Source organism: Rasamsonia emersonii, assembly GCF_000968595.1.
Source record: "Rasamsonia emersonii CBS 393.64 chromosome Unknown ctg1118621759689, whole genome shotgun sequence".
In the NCBI taxonomy this organism is placed as follows: Eukaryota; Fungi; Ascomycota; class Eurotiomycetes; order Eurotiales; family Trichocomaceae; genus Rasamsonia; species Rasamsonia emersonii.
This window is the reverse complement of record NW_013563332.1, coordinates 95,859-117,737: the sequence shown is the minus strand read 5'-3', so window position 1 is coordinate 117,737 and position 21,879 is coordinate 95,859. Positions and strand designations below refer to the sequence as shown.

Here is a 21,879-nt window from a genome sequence, read left to right as displayed (position 1 = left end):
AACCAACCCGTCGACCTCAGCAATATCTCAACGACATATTGCAGGGCCTGCTCGTTGAAAGTCTTTGAGATCCGACTGGGGTGACAGCACACATAGCATAGTTTGATCGTCCTTGCTCGTCTCGCTCCACGGCGACCTGCATGGTCAAGCCACGATAGAACACCACGGACACCAGACTTTCGATGGGCATAACGTCAGCTAGGGCAGCCAGAGCAGAGTATTCACCCAGCGAATGGCCAGCAAAGCTGCTATCTCTTTGGACAAGGCCCTTGGCACGCATGTCTTCGAAACTTGCCTTCTCCATCAATGTCAGAGCTGGCTGAGTAAACTGGGTTGCGGACAGAAGCCCTGAAGGGGACCTGTAGGTGTAGGAAGTTGTGTTTTCATCGATCTCTTTGAAGATCTTCTCTGATTTTATGGTGCCATCCGCATTGACCGTCTCGAAAGTCATGGACATGTAGTTCTGACGAATGGCTTTGCCACGAGGGCCCCCGAAATAGATCGTCAATTCCTTGGGGTTGTTCTTAACGATATCGATGATTGAAAAGCCATAATTCTCCAAGAAATGACGATCAGCCCGATCCCAGACTTCCTTTGCAACAGGGCTGCTAGCATAAAGGTCCATGCCCATTCCCTGCTCTTGCGAGCCTTGCCCAGTGAAAACGTATGCAGTAACTGGTTGTTCAACTTCTGCTTCACCCACCAGGACGGTTTCATCGGTGTCTTTGTTCTTGGCTTCGACCTTGATAATCTTCCGACCAGCAATCATACCAACGTGCTCAAGCTTGACTGAAATTGCGTCATTCGGCAAAACCATGCCTACGAGATTGACATGGTAGCTGCGAACACGGCCGATATTGTTTTCGGCCGCCCAGGTCTCGACAAAGCTTCGCACGGCGGCACTGGTGTACATTCCATGGGTGATGGTGCCCGGAAGATTGGCATAGGCCGAGAAAACACGAGAGACGTGGATCGGATTGTAATCACCCGAAACTCGCGCGTAGTTCTCGTTAGAGGCAGGGGCCCGAAGGACGAGTGGTGTCTTTCCACTGAGTGGAATCGGGTTTTCAAAGTTCACGGGTTGCTCGATAGCGGAGCCGTGCCTTTGAAGATAGTCAATCACAGGATTACCATGTGACAATCCGGCTTCATAGTCAACGGATGCGACCTGAATGATTTCCTTTGTTGGCAATTCGAGGAGCACCTGGCCAATTGTCTGGACGCTGCTAAATACTGTCTTATTCTTGAAGCGGACGAGACTTTGAAGGCGGAAGATGAGCGTCTGGCCGAGGAGTTCCACATCAGGGTCGTCAAGTCGGAACCATTCCTTAGACCGCAGGACTGCAACGTCCTTGGTTGAACCAAGGTGAAGCTGCATAGGAATCTCATCTTTGCGTTGGAATGTGTTTTCATAGTCGGTGTACACTCCTCGGTACAGAAACTGGCTGGTTACGTGCATGATTGGCTTGCCGTCGCGCTTGATGGTACCGCAGACTTCAACCATCTTTCCACTGTCCTGATTGATGACAGCGTTGACTTGCGCCACCGTGTCGAGAACGTCACCGACTTTGAGTGGTTCAGCTCCAGGAACCATTCTAAATCCGTTGGACAGATGGACCAACTTCAGCAAATCTCCGTCAATCGTCCGGGGAAAGATGGGTTTTGTGATCGCCTTCCACCCGACGACAATGGCGAAATCCATCGGCGCATAGACTTCTTTACCAGGACGGTCGACGAATGCCTCTCCAGTATTGCCAACAGCATGGACAAAGTCGGCAATGGCCTGCGAGGTGACTGTCTCACGGCCACCGTCAAAGATTGCCGTGATTGGCGTATCGAAAGGAACGTTCTTTTCACCAAACCAAACACGGTAGTAAAATTCTTTGATACGGTCATTGCGACCCTCCATAATTTCTCTGATGGGCGCGTATCCAGTCTCTGGATGATAGGTAAAGCGGAAAGTCAGAGGTACAACATCGCCTTCAGCAGTCCTTCCCTCGAATAGGCTCAGTGAGATCTCGTTCTCGCCCACCATCTTTATTTCAACTGTCTTGACCAGCTTATTTGATTGGCTGGGTTCTCTCACGCTGATGACGGTTTTAGAGGGTTCGTCAGGATAAGCGATCTCGACGTACATGCCACGGGTGGGCGCAAGAACACGTTTCAGAGGGTTCGTCTGGAAACGCTGTCCTTGAACGAAAACCTCAGTGGTGAACAGAGCGTGTCTCCAAGAGTAAGTATTGCCAGCGAGAAGCTGCAACCAGCGATCAACATCGGGTAGGTTAGCGGATGGAGAGCTCGACAGTCTGTACGAGATCTTATTCGTGTCCTTAGAAACCGTGAGACCATCAATTTCAGGCTCCTCTTCAGATTCTAGGAGCCGGCCGCCGAAATACTCGACGACCGGGATGTTGCTTTCGTCACCACCATAGACGTCCCGAATCAAGAACTTGATATGGTCATTGTGAATTCCATCGAGAATCTCTTTGATTGGCTGATCAATTGTGGTCGAGTACTTGGTAGCCACGGGGCCCTGGAGAATGCAGGTCCTTCCGACGTCTCGGCCAACGACAGCCTCCAGATCTTCAGACTGCCAGAGAGAGTCCTTCTTGAACCAGAACTCAAAATTCTCGTCAAGTGCCGGAACGAACGGCACAGGCTTCTGCCCACGTCTCTGGCAGAGAAGCAGGAAGTGCTGGACATCTTGAGCATTGATCAGCTGAGTAGAAGCTTCAGGATATGCGGACAGGATCCTTTCCACGGTGGGGTAGGGATCGTCGAGCTCCGAGTAGTTCTGAAGGAGGGAAGCCTGACCCTCAACGGAGGTGAACCGCTCTTCGACACGGCGGATGAAGTCACCAGTCAGCCGCTTCAGAGAATCGTCGATCCAACGAGACTCATGTTTCACATACATGAGCTCTACCATGCGGTGAACCACTTCTGCGTAAGTCATGTCCTCGAGATCAACGGTTTCTCCTGCGGAGTTGCGCCCGAACCAGACTTTCTGGAAGTCGTCATTAAGTTTTTTGATAATATAGTCCCTGTTCTTCTTCAATTCAGGCACGCGCTTGGCCTTGTCAAGGCTGAATATTTTTTGGTCCAATTCGTGCCAGAACAGAACACCTCTCGTTGCAAGTTTGTGGATTGGTTCTCCCATCTCAGAGAGAACGGTAATGACACCACCGGCCGGTCCCTTGTACGTTTCCTCCCACTGATCGTCATCAACGCCAGGTGCCTCCGCAATAGCTTTCTTGGCATCCCTAGAAGTATGAGCTTCCTTTGCCGTCATCATGCGGCTACCAAACAAGCACCCATCAAAAGGCATTGGAGGATAGCCGAAACGCGTGGACCAGGTACCAGTCAGGTAAGGATAGGTATCCTCTGAGCCGCCAAAACCACTGCCAGCAACAAGTACAATGTTACTGCACTTGCGGATTCGGCTGTACATCAGCAAGATAGGTTGATGGAAGTCTTCGAAAGAATGGTGACCACCACCCCGACCACCAGTCCACTGAAGGATAACAGGGAAGGACGGGTTCGCCTTGGCAATATTGATCACCTGTTGAATGGCATCGACTGAACCAGGCTTGAAGGCAATGTGTTTGATTCCAAGCGTCTGAATATACTCGTTGGCGACTTCAATGGATGGAACACCAGCGCCGATTGTGAGACCTTCAATAGGCACACCATCCGCCCGAAGCTTTCCGATGAGAGGTATCTGCCATCCCATAGCCCGAGGATTGACGTAGATCAAGTTGACAGTGATACCACGACCGGGGGGAATGGCTTTCTCAATCTTGTTGAGTGCCTCAGTCATCGACTGGCTGTTGTAATAGCCACCTCCCGCCAGTTCAATATGGTATCCGGCATTCATTGTAGCCGCAACAAAGTCCCATGGCACAGTGGTCGGGGTCATGCCTGCTACCATGACTGGCGGCACACCGAGCAACCTGCTCATCTTCGTGTCGACAAACGTTTGACCGACCGAAGTCTTCACTAACCGAGGCCCATGCTCCTTGACCCAGTCGACGGCAAATTTCACCGCATGCTCGTCACGATCGAAGAGCTCAGGCTTGTAGCCTACCTCAGAGTTTGTGCCATCCATAGAACCCGCCAGAATAACGCGAACGCCCGTGCCATCCTTGTTGCGGTTGACAAGGACTCCGAGACCAGAGATACCGCCCGGTCCGAAGTCAATAATGTGGGTGGCACCAGGGAACACCGTGGCCTTCTCCCAGTTCACCGGATCACGGGTGATCATACGGACCAATGCTGGAACAATATTCTCATCGCCCAACTTGCTCAAGTCTTCACCCGTCTTGGTATCATAAACCGGGATCATCAGCGAGTTGGCCGGGATCTTAATGCCTTCCACGTCTTCCAAGATGTGATCATAGGCAAACGACAAGTACGGGCTATGGAATGGCGCAGTGATGGGGAGGAATCGGTTGACAAAGCGGATCTTCCGTTGGGTGAACGGAATACGAGTCTGGTCCAAGCCAGTAGGAGCCTTGACCTTACGAAGGCGAAGGTTGAGACCATAGAGCGAAATGGGCGGTCCAGTGACGACAAAGTTCCGGGCACTGTTGACAAGCGATATCGCAATATGCCTGTCAGCAGGCAGATGCTGGTTCGTCGCATCGATGTGCTCCTGAATCGCTGCTCTTGGGAGATCTCGTATCGACAACATGGGAGTAGGGATCCCTTCTCCATTTTCAGTCGAGTCTTGGAGAGTTGAGGGGGCAAGGGAAGTGCGGGGATAGGCCTGTTGACTGCGAAGACCGATCCAGAACAGCAGTGTTACAGCTTGCTTGGCCGCCTTGGCAAAATCCTCCCAGGTTTTGGCCGTGGCAATGACGGCAGCAGTGACAACACCCTGAGAGTGACCTGTGGTACCGCTGAGACGTTCCAGAATCTCCCCAGGTTGTTTCCCCAGGGCTTTGCAGGTGACCATGTAGTGGGCCAGCTGCACCAGGCCGATGAGCGGAAGACTCACCGGAGCGGACACCAGGTAATCGGTATCCGGTTGTGAATCGCGATCATGAAGCCACCGAAGGATGTCAAGTCCCTTCGGGTACAGTTTCACGGCCTCAGGTTCACGGGACAATGATTGCAGCAACTCTGCTGATGACGTGATAAGGTCCTCCACGAAAGACGGGTATGTGGTGTAAACCTCTCGAAGCTCCTCGAAGTACTCCTCAATGTTCCCTTGACCTCCGAAGACCGTGTAAATCTTCGCTTTCTCTTCCGCTGCCGCACGGAACAGCGCCGAATCATAGGGCTTGGTAGCCCGACCAACTGCGGCGCGGGCGGCGTAATATGCCTGTACAACCAAGACTTTCTTGGCTGTGATGCCAGATATACCTGCGGCGATGGCATGCACATCATTGCCCCTCATAAAGGCTCGTTCGAACTCGTTCAGCGCCAGTTGTAGCACCTCTCGATTGAGCTCATGGGCATCCTCATCCCCTTCTTCCACCTCGTGGGCAATGTAGCCGATATATCGAGCAACGAGCTCGACAACCGAGGATGGCTCATCATCTTGCGCTAGCTCATCTGTGGGCTGCGGTAAAGACGCTGTGAAGCTGTCTTTCAATTGAGCAGCGTGAAAGTGAAGAGATGTCGGAACGAGAAAGGAGAATTCGAGAGAACCATGACTGAGGATAAGGGGCCGGAGCGACTGCGAGGAACGAGGAGTATTAATGCCCGTCTGCGGGCCAGTAGATGTCCCGTACATCTTTTCAGGTCCGTACGGCCAGTAGAGAAATTCAGATAACTTCTAGGAAAATAAAAAGGGCAGAAGGGCCCTTTAAAGACAAGATTAGCAGTCCGCCATTGAATCAATTAGTTTCGAAATTGAAAAAAAAAAAGGTCAATCAGACATACCTACTCAGACAATCCCTCTGGCGTCCGTTCACAAAGCCAGGGTGTGGGCGTTGATGGGCTGCCACTCTGCCACGAAGCAAAGTAACAGGATAGAAGAGTGCGGAATAAGAGGAGAGAAGAACTGAAGACCTGGAGAGAAGCCTAGGCGGTCTTGCAGGACATGAGGAAATTGAATACTTCACAACCACACCAATGCCCTGGCCACTGTTGGAGAGAGCCAGAGGCGCCGGATCAAAGGATGTCGACTCATTGTGGCGTTCGTGGAGTGGGTTGAGGAAAATAATTTTGAGCTGGTTGAACACCACTGTCCCGATTGGGTTTAGTGTGCTGCGGCTGCTCCCCAAAGGTCGAAACGGTTGGGCGGGCCCAAGCACTGGCCTGTGACCATACGTGACCATACGGGCGATATCGTGTTGTCCTCGCTTGGTGACTGCACGTCAGCAAGAATGAGTCAGACATGCGCCAAACGGCAGAAAGAACAAAAAGTCTGGTTTGGGCAACATGCCAGATTCTGGGGAAACGCGATGTTTTGTCAAGAAGCGCCTGATTTGGGGACAATGGCCGATTCCAAGCAGATGATTCCCTGGATGAAGCCTGCGCCTATCGCTACGGAGTACTCTAATCAAATTATAAATGATATACATGTTAGATTAGATAGTCCAGTGGTTTACATTAGATAGTTTCTAAGAGATAAAAATAAATAAGATATCGGCATTCGTTTCTCCCGTACGGTCAGAAACGAGAAAACGAGGATTCGGTCTTCTTGCTTCCACGGATACGGTCTCCAGGCGGTTTTTGCAAAACCCCTTGGTCCAGCCCCGTGGATCATTCAGCCTCTCAACCTGCAGCACACTAGCCCTGGGAGCCTGCGAGCTCCACTGCGCCAGCTGTGCAATTGACTTGTCAACCATCAGGGGCGCGCCCCAACAGTTGCCTGCCCTTCTCCGATTGGCTCCGCCGTCGGCTTCTACCTACTTGGTGACCGCCCACGGCCCAACTAATAATAATATTCTTTTTTTCGTTCATTTCTTGACTTGTGGTACACCAGCAGGCCCGACGTCCTTGCTTTCTGGTCCCTCTCAAGTTTCTTGCTGTGTCCCACGCTATGGTTCTAGAGTAAATACTGGCCTGCTTGACCTTTCCCCGCGATTGACTTTTTTTTTTCGCCCTTTCATATCTTTCGGGACTCGTCTTTTTTGATACTCCCGAACTCCACAGATCGAACAGAGGTCTCCCCAGTCTCTCCTCTCTCTTGCTTGGGGACGACACTGGCGGACTGTACATGCCATCCTTCTCTTTTCCGCCGTCTAATTAATAGTTATTAATTCTCAGCATTTACGACACAATGCGTCCCGAGGTCGAGCAAGAGCTCGCCCATATCCTGCTGGTTGAGCTCCTGGCATACCAGTTTGCTTCTCCAGTCAGGTGGATTGAAACTCAGGATGTGATTCTGGCAGAGAAACGGACAGAACGGATCGTTGAAATTGGCCCGGCTGATACCCTAGGTGGTATGGCCAAGCGGACCCTCGCATCGAAGTATGAAGCCTACGACGCTGCCACATCCGTGCAACGACAGATCCTTTGCTACAATAAGGATGCCAAAGAAATTTATTACGACGTCGACCCTGTCGAGGAGGAACCCGAGGGGACTGATGCACCGGCTGAGGGCTCATCCGCTCCTGCAGCGCCCTCTGCACCCGCCGCTGTTGCCGCCGCTCCAGTTGCTGCTCCTCCTCCAAGTGCCGGACCAGCCCCTGCGGTAGAGGATGCCCCCGTTACCGCGGTTGATATCATCAGGGCATTAGTTGCACAGAAATTGAAGAAGAGCTTAACAGAGGTGCCCTTGACGAAAGCTATCAAGGATCTCGTTGGAGGCAGGTTTTCCCCTTCTTTTCCAAGTGATTGTATGTGAATGAGGCTAACCTGGGCGCTTCTATAGGCAAGTCTACTTTGCAGAATGAGATCCTTGGAGATCTGGGCAAGGAATTCGGTTCGACGCCAGAAAAACCTGAAGATACTCCTCTAGACGAGCTTGGCGCTTCCATGCAGGCCACCTTCAATGGCCAGCTGGGCAAGCAGTCGTCTTCCCTGATAGCCCGTCTCGTATCCTCGAAGATGCCCGGCGGATTTAATATCACAGCTGTCAGGAAATACTTGGAGACGAGGTGGGGGTTGGGACCAGGCCGTCAGGATGGAGTCCTTTTGTTAGCGCTGACCGTGGAACCGGCGTCGCGTCTCCCATCCGAGGCGGACGCGAAGGCTTATCTTGATGATGTCGCAAACAAATACGCCGCTCATGCTGGCATCAACCTTTCTGCCCCTTCGAGTGGTGGTGACGGTGGCTCCGGCGCGGGTGCTATGATGATGGATCCCGCCGCGATTGATGCATTAACGAAGGACCAACGAGCGCTGTTCAAACAGCAATTGGAGAGTATTGCTCGCTATCTGAAGATGGACCTCCGAGCCGGTGATAAGGCTTTCGTGGCATCTCAAGAAAGCCAGAAAGCCTTGCAGGCGCAGCTGGATCTCTGGCAAAGCGAACATGGTGACATCTATGCTTCCGGCATAGAGCCAGCCTTTGACCCTTTGAAGGCACGAGTATACGACTCGTCCTGGAATTGGGCTCGCCAGGATGCGCTCAGCATGTATTATGACATCATCTTCGGACGACTCAAGGTTGTCGATCGTGAGATCGTCAGCCAGTGCATTCGTATCATGAACCGTTCCAACCCACTGCTCCTCGATTTCATGCAGTATCATATCGACAATTGCCCGACGGAGAGGGGTGAAACGTATCAACTCGCCAAGGAGCTGGGTCAGCAGCTCATAGAAAATTGCAAGGAAGTCCTCGGTCAGCCCCCTGTCTATAAGGATGTCGGCATTCCAACCGGTCCGCAGACCACCATCGACTCGCGCGGCAACATTTCATACCAGGAGGTACCAAGGGCAAGTGCTCGGAAGTTGGAACACTACGTGAAGCAGATGGCCGAGGGTGGTCCCATTTCAGAGTACAGCAGCCGAACCAAGGTGCAGAACGATTTAAGGAACGTGTACAAGCTCATCCGCAGACAACACCGACTCTCCAAGTCTTCGCAACTTCAGTTCAATGCGCTGTACAAAGACGTCATCCGTGCTCTGGCAATGAACGAGAGCCAGATCATGACCCAAGAGAATGGCCATGCCAAGAGGCCGGGCCGCAACGGTAAATCTCACGGCAGCCCTCGTCCGGGTAAGGTGGAAACGATTCCATTCCTCCACCTGAAGAAGAAAGATGAACATGGTGGCTGGGAGTACAGTAAGAAACTGACAGGCATCTACCTGGACGGTCTTTTGTCTGCTGCGCGGTCTGGTCTCACGTTTCAGGGCAAAAATGCCCTCATGACCGGCGCTGGCGCTGGCTCTATCGGGGCCGAAGTCCTTCAGGGCTTGATCAGCGGTGGTGCCAAGGTCATTGTGACGACGAGCCGGTATTCGCGCGAAGTCACCGAATACTACCAGGGGATGTATGCACGATACGGTGCACGAGGCTCCCAACTTGTTGTTGTTCCTTTCAACCAAGGAAGCAAACAAGATGTGGAGGCGCTGGTTGAGTACATTTATGACACCAAGAAGGGTCTCGGTTGGGACCTCGACTACATTGTGCCGTTTGCCGCCATTCCGGAGAATGGACGTGAGATCGACAACATCGACTCGAAATCCGAATTGGCCCATCGGATCATGTTGACAAATCTTCTGCGACTGCTCGGATGTATCAAGTCTCAGAAACAGCAGCGCGGTTTTGAAACGCGTCCGGCCCAAGTCATCCTGCCGCTATCTCCCAACCACGGTACTTTCGGCAACGATGGATTGTACTCGGAGTCCAAGTTGGCCTTGGAGACGCTGTTCAACCGGTGGTATTCTGAGAGCTGGGGCAACTACTTGACCATCTGTGGTGCGGTCATTGGCTGGACTCGTGGGACTGGTCTCATGAGCGCGAACAACATAGTCGCTGAAGGTGTGGAGAAGCTCGGTGTACGCACCTTCTCCCAACAAGAAATGGCCTTCAACTTATTGGGACTTATGGCCCCTGCAATTGTTAATTTATGCCAGTCTGATCCAGTTTTCGCGGACCTAAACGGCGGTTTGCAGTTCATTCCCGATCTGAAGGGCTTGATGACCAAGCTGCGCAAAGAGATTATGGAAACGAGCGCCGTTCGCCAGGCAGTTATCAAGGAGACTGCTATAGAAAACAAAATCGTGAACGGCGAGGACAGCGAGGCTCTCTACAAGAAGGTCACCACGGAGCCTCGAGCCAACATCAAGTTCCAGTTCCCTGAGCTTCCCAAGTGGGATGAAGAGATTAAGCCTCTCAACGAGCAGCTGAAGGGCATGGTCAACCTCGACAAAGTTGTCGTAGTCACTGGTTTTTCGGAACTTGGACCATGGGGTAACTCACGAACTCGATGGGAGATGGAGGCCTATGGCAAGTTCTCCTTGGAGGGGTGTGTGGAAATGGCCTGGATGATGGGTCTGATCAAGAATCACAACGGATCTCTCAAAGGGAAGCCGTACTCTGGCTGGGTCGATGCCAAGACTGGAGAGCCAGTCGACGACAAAGATGTGAAGGCCAAATATGAGAAATACATCCTCGAGCACTCCGGTATTCGGCTTGTTGAACCCGAATTGTTCAATGGATATGACCCCAATCGGAAGCACATGCTTCAAGAAGTTGTCATTCAGGAGGATCTGGAACCGTTTGAAGCGTCCAAGGAGACAGCCGAAGAATTCAAGCGGGAGCATGGCGACAAGGTGGAGATTTTTGAGATTCCCGAGTCTGGAGAGTACACGGTTCGCCTCAAGAAGGGTGCCACCCTGCTTATCCCCAAGGCTCTGCAGTTCGACCGACTGGTTGCTGGGCAGATCCCAACCGGCTGGGACGCTAGGAGATATGGTATTCCCGAAGACATTATTGATCAGGTCGACCCTGTGACTCTCTATGTCCTTGTTTGCACGGTTGAGGCCCTCCTTGCATCTGGTATTACCGATCCTTATGAATTCTACAAGTACGTCCACTTGTCGGAAGTCGGAAACTGCATTGGTTCTGGTATCGGTGGTACTTCCGCTTTGAGAGGCATGTACAAGGATCGCTTCCTGGACAAGCCTGTCCAGAAGGACATTCTGCAGGAGTCCTTCATCAACACAATGAGTGCGTGGGTTAACATGTTGCTCATCTCATCTACCGGCCCTATCAAGACTCCAGTAGGTGCTTGTGCCACAGCAGTGGAATCAATCGATATCGGTTATGAGACCATCGTCGAAGGAAAGGCCCGCGTCTGCTTTGTTGGTGGTTTTGATGATTTTTCAGAGGAGGGTTCGTATGAGTTCGCCAATATGAAAGCCACCAGCAATTCTCTTGATGAGTTTGCACACGGCCGTACCCCACAGGAGATGTCTCGTCCGACAACGACGACCAGAAGCGGATTCATGGAGTCCCAAGGTTGCGGTATTCAAGTCATCATGAGTGCTCAGCTGGCTTTGGACATGGGTGTTCCCATCTACGGTATTATTGGATTGACCACCACTGCTACTGACAAGATTGGTCGTTCCGTTCCTGCACCTGGCCAGGGTGTGCTGACGACTGCTCGTGAGAATCCTGGAAAGTTCCCATCCCCGTTGCTTGATATCAACTACCGTCGTCGACAGCTCGAGCTGCGCAGGCAGCAGATCAAGCAATGGAAAGAATCAGAGCTCCTGTATCTTCAGGAGGAAGTCGAGGCGATCAAGAGTCAGAGTTCGGAACCTTTCGATGCTTCAGCGTACTTGCAGGAGCGAACCCAGCACATTGAGCAGGAGGCGATCCGCCAGGAGAAGGACGCTCAATTCAGCCTTGGAAATAACTTCTGGCGACAAGATCCCCGCATTGCTCCATTGCGTGGCGCCTTGGCAACCTGGGGTCTGACTATCGACGACCTCGACGTTGCTTCATTCCATGGAACCTCCACGGTTGCCAACGATAAGAATGAATCGGATGTCATTTGTCAGCAGCTCAGGCACCTCGGCCGTAAGAAGGGCAACGCTGTTCTTGGCATTTTCCAGAAATACCTTACGGGACATCCCAAGGGTGCTGCTGGTGCTTGGATGTTCAATGGCTGCTTGCAGGTCCTCAACACCGGCCTTGTTCCTGGCAACCGCAATGCAGACAATGTCGACAAGGTCATGGAGCAATTTGACTACATTGTGTACCCCAGCCGCAGCATTCAGACCGATGGTGTGAAGGCGTTCTCCGTCACTTCATTCGGTTTTGGTCAGAAGGGTGCTCAGGTAATTGGTATCCATCCAAAATACCTCTTCGCAACCTTGGACAAGGCCCAGTTTGAGTCGTACCGAGCCAAGGTCGAAGCTCGTCAAAAGAAGGCCTACCGCTACTTCCACAACGGAATGATCAACAACAGTCTTTTCGTGGCCAAGGATAAAGCACCCTACGATGATAAGCTGCAGAGTCAAGTCTTCCTTAACCCCGACTACCGTGTCACTTTGGATAAGAAGACTTCCCAGCTCACTTATCCTTCGGCCCCTCCGAAGAGCAAAGACCAGGAGACGGAGAGAACGCGCCAGATGATCGAGTCCCTTGCCACAGCGACCGCAGCTCCGAACTCCAGAGTAGGCGTCGATGTCGAGAAGATCGAGGCTATCAACATTGAGAATGACGTATTCGTGGAACGGAACTTTACCGAACGTGAGCAAGCGTATTGCCGTAAGGCGCCATCGCCACAGTCTTCATTTGCCGGGAGATGGAGCGCGAAAGAGGCGGTTTTCAAGTCTCTGGGAGTCGCTTCCAAGGGTGCCGGTGCTCCATTGAAGGAGATTGAGATTATCAATGATGCCAATGGTGCACCAGTGGTCCATGTAAGTTTTCGCATTCCCCTTTTCCCGTCCGTAGACAGCCCGCTGACGAGCCTTGTCTAGCTTCATGGAGCTGCCGCTGAGGCTGCTAAGGAGGCCGGCGTGAAGTCTGTAACTGTCAGCATCAGCCACAGCGACTCTCAAGCGATTGCAGTTGCCGTATCTAAATTTTAATGAAGCAGAATAGGTGGCCCAGATGCCGATGAATAATGCTGTGCGCTGTCTGGGTGGACCATAGATGTATACGTATTATGTCTAGAACCTGTACAGGTCTCATACCTTTTATTTTCTCTTCTGATTTTCTCTCTCTACGAAGCTATTCCCTGGAGTTAACGAAATGACGTGATTTTATGTTATTGAATAAAACTCGTCTTTATGTATGTACTGTACAACTGACTTGTTATATTACCAGCCGGAGGCAGAGTCCAGTTCGTAGTGCGCCACTGGTATTCAACTTGCAATTCGTCTTGGTTTCTCGTCTTGCCCTGTAAATCGGGTGCGAGATCGATGCTCAAGGCCCAGCCAGTTTGGCTCGCGAATTCCACTCCAGTTCCCGGTGAGGCAGAAGCATCAGCAAAGATATTATGCTTGCGTTGGGTGAAGCGTCTTTTGTGCCAGGTTTGTTTCCCGGTAACCGAGCCCCTGGCTGTTTGAGGATCGAGTGTCACTTGTCAGTCCGTTCGAAGCTCCGCAACAAATCCCCAACAGCGAGCGTTTTCGAGGGCTTGAGAGAGGCTGGCCCATGCATGGAGCTCCAATTCAGTCCCTACCACAGCCTGGAGTCAAAATCGCTAGAAATGCCTCTAGTTGCCTCCGATTGCAACATTATGTTGCAAGTTCCTGACTTAGAGGGATAGAGAATTGGATGAGACAATTTCCGTACAGATTCGTACTAAGCTTGACAACATCGCGTCTCACATATGTAGATCCTCGAATTAAATAGTGGACTGCTTCGTTTCATCTACGGCTCAGTAGCTAGTCTAGTAGTAGCATACAAATCAACTGCATCTTACGGGATCTTAGTATGACTTGAAAAGTCTCAGCTCCTTACTGATTCTGGATATTTTTTTATGCTACAAGCTAAGATGTGCGAAAAAAGATGGACAAATTTCAGAACCAGCAACTAAAGAAAGCTATCATCTGCAAAGCTCGATATGATAAATAGCAGATCTTCCACAAAATACACCTATACGAGGAGTTTTTATGACCGGGTTATTCATGCTATATAAACAGTAAATCAGACATTGTAGTTCTGTTAGCCTTTCAACGTACCCTTGCTGTGGAGAACATCCTCATATATGTATGAGCCATGACGACCCCTGTCCATTTATGGCTTGCTCGGCTCTCTTATCTAAAGAGATTTCTTGCAAGATATTCTTGCTTTCTTTTTCATTTTTTTTTCTTTACGGAGTATCTTCCTTGTTCTTGTCCTATCCCTCTTGGCATGTGTATCGCATGAATATCTAGATCGGTGGTCATTCTAGGCGGTTACAATCACTTGCTTCGAGAAGGAAACACGTTGGGTATATAAATTCTTAATGCATGGGTTTCCACGGATATCCCGACAATTCCATGGTGAGGGTATATCAACTGCAGCGTCACCGCTTCTCTCCACTTTCAGCGAAATTACATGTCGAACCCCGACGACGCCACGGACGCAGCATCACAATGAAGGGAACAGCAATAATACACAGCGGAATTACCATCCAGCTGCTTCCATATTATCAACCTTGACGCCGAGAGATGACGACAGTGATCTTCATCGACACAAACGGGTCTTCGCATGCCCATCACTACACAGCGGAGCGGATAGTACTGATTCTGATGAACCTCGTTCCTCGGACAAACACATCTGGGCCCGCTCACCACTGACTCCATGCTTTCTTGCGTCCGAAGCTCCCTATACACCTGATGACAGCAATGATGGAGCGAAATTGGGCACCCTGTCCGCCATTAACATCATTGTTGGAAAAACAGTCGGGGTTGGCGTGTATTCAGTGCCATCCTCCATCTTTGCTGGCGTGGGTTCAGTCGGTATGTCGATTATGATGTGGGTTTTGGGTGCTCTGATCTCATTCTGCGGTCTCGCCGTCTATCTCGACTTGGGCACTGCGATCCCACGCTCCGGTGGTGAGAGGGTCTACCTCGAACGGATCTTTCGCAAGCCATACATGTTGTCAACATGCATGTTTCTGGCATACGTTGTGCTTCTTGGTTTCAGTGCTCCAAATTGTATAATATTGGGAGAATACGCTGTATACATCATCGGTGGTACTCCCAACGGGTGGAACGCACGATCAATAGGAGTCGGGGTCATTACCCTGTCGTGCTTGATCCATGCTCGGGCTCCCAAACTGGGATTGAAAGTAATAAACATATTAGGGGTGGCCAAGATAATCATCATGATTGCGTTCGTCATATTGGGGTTTGCCAGTTTGTTCAGAGGACAGGAAAGCAAGCAGTATGGCCAAGTGTCTCAGACAACTGCGGAGCGAAATTTTGCAAGCATCTGGGCTGGATCTTCAACTCAGCCCTATGACTACGCCACGGCACTTCTCAAAGTTATCTACTGCTTTCGTGGATACAGTGCAGCAAACCAGGTTTTGTCGGATGTCAAAAATCCGAAGAAGACTCTTCGTCTTGCCGCCCCGATTGCCCTAGGTCTTGTCTCTGTCGGATATGTCCTTGTCAATGTTGCATATTTTCTCGTCGTCGATAAAGAAGACTTCAAGGCGTCTGGTGTCGCCGTTGGAGCTCACTTCTTTCGCAATGTCTTTGGCAAGCTGGTCGGCGAACGGGTCCTGCCTTGCTTGATCGTTCTCAGTGCGTTTGGAAACATTGCCGCCACGTCCTTCGCCCAAGCCCGAGTCAATCAGGAGTTAGGCTGCGACGGTCTGCTGCCATTTCCATCTCTCTGGCATATCGGGCAGAAAACCGAAAAAGCGCCGCCCCTGGCTGGCTTGTTCCTCCACTGGCTGGTATCGGTGATTGTGATCCTCATTCCGTCAGGCGACGTCTATGCATTCCTAGTTGACGTCGGCGGATACCCGGTCAGTGTGATCAGTGTGGCCGTTGCCGGTGGACTGCTGTACCTGCATCGCTCCTCACGGGCAGACTGGGCTGCGTCAGCAATTCACTACAAAGCTCGCACCACCTACGTGGTAATCTTCATTGCTGCCAATGCAGTTCTGCTTGTCCTGCCGTGGGTACCACCCGTCGACGGGAAAGGCGACGGTTCTCTCCCCTACTACGCGTATCCAATGACAGGGCTGGCAATCCTGGCATTGGGTGGGATATACTGGGTTTGGTGGCGATGGGGAATGCGAGTGCGCACGCAAACTATCCCACGCCTAAGGGCAGCAATGGCTCCCAGGACTCATCGCCATCAGCAGGCCAAGAACTTTGATGAAGTCGAGATCCCTCTCATGGGTCTTCTGTCCGAGGAGAATAGTGACCAGGAAGCTAACATTGACGTTGAGGTTGGGGGGTGACTGATTATTCAACCACGCCATTTGATGTGTTAATAATATGAACCGTAATACCATACTGGGTGACAGTACGTATGTGTATATGCAAAGAAATCAGACCTTCAGATTTTGTTTTTCTTTTATTATTTCTGCGCATCATCGCAAAACACGAAGATACGAGAAACGTGGAACAGGATAAATCGCGTTTCACATGAGAAAATATTGGTAACAGCCTTGAGTATACAATAGACTACAGATACCGTATCCGATCACTAAGCATAGGAGCGGATATGATCCCGTCCAAGGAGGCCTGAAGTGTATCCTTTTTAACCAGAGGCCCGAGTCATCGGACCCCAATTCTCTCGGGGATTGATCTGGTATCGCACAAGTCGTTTCTTCGAAATGGCGGTAGAGGCCTTCTCACCGAGAGCTTCATCGAATACAATGTCCAACGTGCTAGGATTGGGTCTGGATTCGGGGATGCCCTTGGGTGGTGCGGTGCCGTTGCTTGCCTCATGAACATCACCATCGCGGGCATGTTCCCCTGCATCTGCATTCGTGGTGACTGCACCTTGACCTTCTGTGTGTGACTTGTTCGTCACTTGTCGAGATCCACAACGGTATAGAGCAGCCTCAATCTTGGTAGTCAGATCGTGGACATCTTTTCCGCTCTGCAAAGCGGCCGTGATCTCATTCCGGAGAGCAGAAAGCTGCTGCTCCCCTTCACGATTTTCCCTGCTCTTCCGCATTATTGCCGCCCCGGGACTCGCTGGGCTCAAAGCCCCTTCCTTGATAGGGGATTTCTGGCGCACCCACTCACGCATAATTTCCCAGATGACGTCCCAAGGGGCATCTGTGCGGATAGAATTAGGTTTGGTGTGGCTGCGAGTAGACCGATAGCCAAGGTGATAAAGAGCACCACGGAAGGCGTTAATTGGGACGGTCTGGGTGTGTAGGACCTTGGAAAGGGCACTGAGAGTGACAAAGAATGGGTAAGGATCGCGTGCGGCTGGATCCGTCCGGGGAATGATTGGAGACGACAGTGCTAGTCTGTCGTTGGGGTCTGGGGACTTTTCTTTGGAAGGTGCACATAGATCGAGATCTTCCTCTAGCGCTGTCGTCAACATACCTTCAATCCGGTCCACTGTTTGATAAGTGTCCCTATCCAGCTCAGGAAGCATATTAAGTATTCTCTGAATGAAATGTGGATTGTGGAGAGGACCAGCCCACATGGGGCCACCGAGATGGGTCTTAAAACCACAATGCTCACAATGAGGTGTCGAAACAGGACCTTGCGCTAAACTGTGATGATAAAAAGGGTCGCCTTTCTTGTCCAGCCTCTGTTTCGTCTGGGTAAGGGGTTGTATTGACCAAGCACCGCAGCCGCTGTCACAGCTATAAACCAACATGGTATTTCCCGAATTGAATTTCACCTCTGCCGGGGACTTGTAGACTCGAAGAAATAAGCGCGCATAAAAATCAATGGAGAGGGACAGCAAGGGCTCAATCGAAAGACCATATTTCGCGGCAGAGGTGGCGATTCCATTCAAGATAAGACGCAGTCCAGCTTCATGAGCGTGAGAGCCCTTGATAGGTATACCGCCATACAGTGAAAAGGTCTTCTCCGGATATCCGGTCGAGGCGAAAACACCCGCATCGGTGCAGGTGACACAGAGAAGGCCCCCGTCATTTAACGCCTGTACTGCAGCATCCAGGAACGGAGCCGCCGTGCCGTATGGATCCAGATCAATAACATCGAATTTTCCAAAGTAGACACCATTGCTATCCGGTTTCCGCGGCCCAAGGAGACTATACATATACACACGGGCGTCGCCATTGTTCGGTTGAACAATCTTCTCCACCCCGTTATATTCTATGTTCACTTTCATGGACTGAATGGCCGAAGGCGACAAATCGTTCGAGACGATCCGAGTTGCGAAAGGGATTTCTTTTGCGTATCGCAGAGCGCGAAGACCCGTAGCGGATAGGGCATCAAGGATTTGAAATGACTGAGTTTTGGGGTCTAGGACATTAGAATCAGGTTCTTTGGTTTCTGAGGATGCCGTCGTGGAGCCAGAGGTATCCATAACGTCCACCTCATTCACACCGGCAGTGGCGCCGCTGCCAGGGTTTTCGACAGACGGTCTGTCATTCCCGACATCATCATCTTCATTCTCTCTCTTGCGCTTTTTCCCTCTAGGATTTCCACCCTCGATCCCTTTTTGTCTTCTCTTCTCGGCCTTCTGCTTCTTTACAGCTAGCAAATGTTCTCCATACGCCTTGACTGCGAGAACACTCAGATCGCGGTTGAATCGTTGTACCGGGTTGTAGAAGACAGACGCCTGCAGTTCACCACCTTTCTGTCCTGGCTTATGTGGTTTCGAAGGATCTTTTGTCACTGGTCTCAGAATGTACGCCAATCCTTCCTTGACCGTTTCGTATTCTTTGCCGTTGTGCTGCACAATCGGCTCAGCTGCAGGTTCAGAAGACATGGCTGCTATATCTGGAACGGCAAAGTCAGCAGATTTGGTAGTAAGTGCTCTTTTGAATTGTGTGAAGGAGCCTTGCTCAAATGGTCCAGTCTGGGGTGGAAGCCTCTGGCAATTAAAATGAAAAGCGAGATGAAGCCTGCGGGTCGCTGCCCATCGCGATTTTGACGAAGCAGTAAGAAAGGGAAGAGTCAAGATCATTGACCCTGGAAAACCGGAACCATTTCTCCCGAAGCTGTATGTTTTTGGTGGGTTGGTCACCTTAGACGTTGCGTCGCGAGAAATCTCCGGCGATAAACTTTTTGTTAAATAGACGCACAGGCCACAACCAAAACGAGCAGGTACCTTTATCAGCAGAGCCAATGCTTCGTTATCGATACAACTCGAATGCTCGGTACCAGGAGGGCCTAGTTCAATATTTCAATCCTTGCGGCAGATGCGTCTTTGACCGTATAAGTTTCTGCGTAATTACTATTACTATGCATTAACATTATTTATTCTGAGTGCCTATATATGCATACAAGTCGGCTCATCACGCCATGACATACAATGCAGACATGCCATCATTCAATGGTCCCATAAAACATATCTCGAGAGCTTATCTTGCCTCTACAGCCATCCGCCAATGACGGGCACGCTCTTGTATAGCTCATCCCAGTTTTTGGCCTCCCATCCTGATCCTGGGCCGCCGTGTCCAACAACACCCAGACCCCCAGCGAGCCAGAGTGCTGTGCCCAGCGCGGCAAGTCCATGTACGATCCACCGTGTCCTCCTCTTCTTTCGCCTCTCCTCTGAGGTTTCCATCGTCCCAAGGTAGCCACCATTAGGACCTTTGCTTTGGCTTCTTTCTGTTCGGCGAGTCGTGACCCTCCATCCCATCCACGCGGCCCAACCGCCGACCGAGTGCCAAACGCTTGCTGCAACAAAGGCCATGTAGAAAATATTCCAAAACAGTGGGCTTCTCGCAAACCCATGAGCCACGTACCCCAGTCCCACACCAGAGCTTCCGCCGTCAATGGCCAATGGAACAGCCCGGTTCACGAGAACATGTGTGCCCAATAGAGGAATCATGAGGTATCCGAGTTTTGCTTGCAGGCTGGGGTTTGGCCAAGATTTGATAAGATATCTCTGACTTCGCGTCTCGGCGCCATACAATCGCGCTCGTCGCCGTGCTCTAATGCTTCGGAGAGCGACTCCGGAGGCGATATGCGCGAGAATTGGAATCGTCAAGACCACATGTTCGAGAGAGGGGGATTGATAGAACGGTCTGGTAAGGAGAAGGTACGATTCACTCGAAGGCACCGAACGGGTCACGAGCGGGATGAGAGAGGTATTGGCGGCATGCAGGACGAGGAAAAACGTTGGTGGATAAGTGGAATACTTCTGAATTGCAGACACTAGTCCGCGTTGTTAGGCGATGTTTATTCTCCCAAAATAAAAAATCAGAACAGAAGAGTGTTCAATGGCTCTGTCTCAGACATACAATAATAATCCCACCCATGGCCACTGAGACCTAGCTTCGAGATCGCGAGCCGGCCAGGCTCTCTGGTGCCCGGAGTTCGTGTCTCGGGGAAATAATCACCCGTTTCGAGATCCGAAGGGAAATCGTCCACAGGAGAGGGTTCTAGTTCTCGCATGGAGAAGATTGAACGGGTCTCGCTGTCGTCGGCCCCAGGAATCGAGCTCTCTCCTTTTCGTCGATCCATAGGTAGGGCTTCTCGGAGACCGACGATTGGAGAGAAAAGCAACCAAAGTACCAAATGAATAGAAGCTATTTCCTGAAATTAATTATATTTAATGATTTGTAATAACATCAATCGCATTCAATTCATTGCATGAGAGTTCACATCGCATAGTCCAGGAACTGAGAAATGACGAAAGTTCACGGAAAAGGTCGACGCGAAAAGACCTCCGCTGATTCGTCCGACGCCCCCGGGTTCTTTCTCCTTGGCATGGAACATATGGAGAAGCTAAGCCACAGCACGTTATGGCCTAGATGGCTCTATCAATCTGTCTTGTGGCCATCTGGTTTTCTTAGCGGCCTTGAAAGGTAACTGATAGGCTCAAATCAGCCGCCCGTAGGGTGCAGGCGTATCGGGCTGATATCAAAACTTACATGTCCTGTACTGACCTTACCGGGGTATACCATACTCCCTACTACTACCTATTGTTGGTTGTGCCTCGATTCGACAAACTAGGCGGCGAGTATCCCCTGCAAGATCAGGTTGTGTCAGAATGCAGGAGCGAGATCGAAGCCAGCTGAGATGCATGCATAATGAGACGTGCGCTCCTGGGAAACTCTCAATTCCAGCCTCTGCAGACTTCAAATTTTCACTGTCGAACTGAACAAAAAAAATTTCTGCTTTTTAAAGACGACGTCGCACGTGTATTGAACAACATCAATCACTTTGAATCTTCCCAGACGAAAGCCATATTGTTGAAATGTATCCCCAGCAAGTTCCCACCGTCATTGTCCCCGCTCAAGGAGAGCCTATTCACACGAAACGCCTCCTTCTTCGTCCACTCCAGACAGCTGATGCATCTGGCATCTTTGCCATTCGAAGCCTGCAGGAAGTGGCAAATACTCTGTAAGAAATAACACTTTGCAATCACATCTTCACAAACCAACGTTCTATTCTCCAGCTGGCCCAAGTCTCCGGACCCCGATGTTGCAACTACCGAACGGTGGATGAGTGAGAAGACATTTAGGACTCCCGATGCATCTGGGGAGCTGGGCCGGACGTTCTACTTCGTTATGATTCGGGCTGATGATCCCAGTGAGCGAATTGTTGGGACGGTCGGAATCAACTCCCTCGATCCCTCCCCGTCGGTCGGGTACACAGTGCATCCGGAATTCTGGGGGCAAGGCTACGCGACAGAGGCATTAGGAGGGGTTATGAATGCATGGTGGAAGTTGCCCAGACGGTCGGCCAATAAGGAGCTAGAGAAAATGTCAAGAGACTCAGAGGAAGATGAACCTGTGGAGAAACTCTATGCAGCTTGCAACAAGGCGAATGTAGGGAGTGTCAAGGTTCTCCTAAAGAACGGGTTTAAGATCTACACCGAGGTTCCCATGGAAGGTGATATTGTTGCGTTCATGGAAGTGGAAAGACCAAGCCCGTTTGTCTCCAATGATGAAACCGCATGAGAACCCT

At 51.1% G+C, this 21,879-nt stretch overlaps 6 protein-coding genes across 6 annotated transcripts; 3 read left to right on the top strand and 3 right to left on the bottom strand.

The window, feature by feature from the left end:
* Positions 1 to 16: 16 nt before the first annotated feature.
* Positions 17 to 5,737, bottom strand: T310_0663 ([Acyl-carrier-protein] S-acetyltransferase; the record flags this gene model as incomplete). Its single annotated transcript, XM_013476504.1, has 1 exon — positions 17 to 5,737. One exon carries the CDS (start codon positions 5,735 to 5,737, stop codon positions 17 to 19), a length of 5,721 nt encoding a protein of 1,906 aa, XP_013331958.1.
* Positions 5,738 to 7,231: 1,494 nt separating this feature from the next.
* Positions 7,232 to 12,942, top strand: T310_0662 (3-oxoacyl-[acyl-carrier-protein] reductase; the record flags this gene model as incomplete). The annotated part of the gene is made up of 3 exons (XM_013476503.1): positions 7,232 to 7,790; positions 7,826 to 12,771; positions 12,832 to 12,942. 3 exons carry the CDS (start codon positions 7,232 to 7,234, stop codon positions 12,940 to 12,942), a joined length of 5,616 nt encoding a protein of 1,871 aa, XP_013331957.1.
* Positions 12,943 to 14,306: 1,364 nt separating this feature from the next.
* T310_0661 (amino acid transporter) lies at positions 14,307 to 16,259 on the top strand (the record flags this gene model as incomplete). The annotated part of the gene is made up of 1 exon (XM_013476502.1): positions 14,307 to 16,259. The coding sequence occupies one exon, from the start codon at positions 14,307 to 14,309 to the stop codon at positions 16,257 to 16,259; it is 1,953 nt and encodes a 650-aa protein (XP_013331956.1).
* Positions 16,260 to 16,561: 302 nt separating this feature from the next.
* Positions 16,562 to 18,727, bottom strand: T310_0660 (N2,N2-dimethylguanosine tRNA methyltransferase; the record flags this gene model as incomplete). Its single annotated transcript, XM_013476501.1, has 1 exon — positions 16,562 to 18,727. One exon carries the CDS (start codon positions 18,725 to 18,727, stop codon positions 16,562 to 16,564), a length of 2,166 nt encoding a protein of 721 aa, XP_013331955.1.
* A 606-nt stretch (positions 18,728 to 19,333) lies between these two features.
* T310_0659 (Uncharacterized protein) lies at positions 19,334 to 20,873 on the bottom strand (the record flags this gene model as incomplete). The annotated part of the gene is made up of 3 exons (XM_013476500.1): positions 19,334 to 20,121; positions 20,208 to 20,502; positions 20,841 to 20,873. 3 exons carry the CDS (start codon positions 20,871 to 20,873, stop codon positions 19,334 to 19,336), a joined length of 1,116 nt encoding a protein of 371 aa, XP_013331954.1.
* Positions 20,874 to 21,166: 293 nt separating this feature from the next.
* T310_0658 (GNAT family acetyltransferase) lies at positions 21,167 to 21,872 on the top strand (the record flags this gene model as incomplete). Its single annotated transcript, XM_013476499.1, has 2 exons — positions 21,167 to 21,312; positions 21,368 to 21,872. The coding sequence occupies 2 exons, from the start codon at positions 21,167 to 21,169 to the stop codon at positions 21,870 to 21,872; spliced, it is 651 nt and encodes a 216-aa protein (XP_013331953.1).
* Between the last annotated feature and the right edge of the window lie 7 nt (positions 21,873 to 21,879).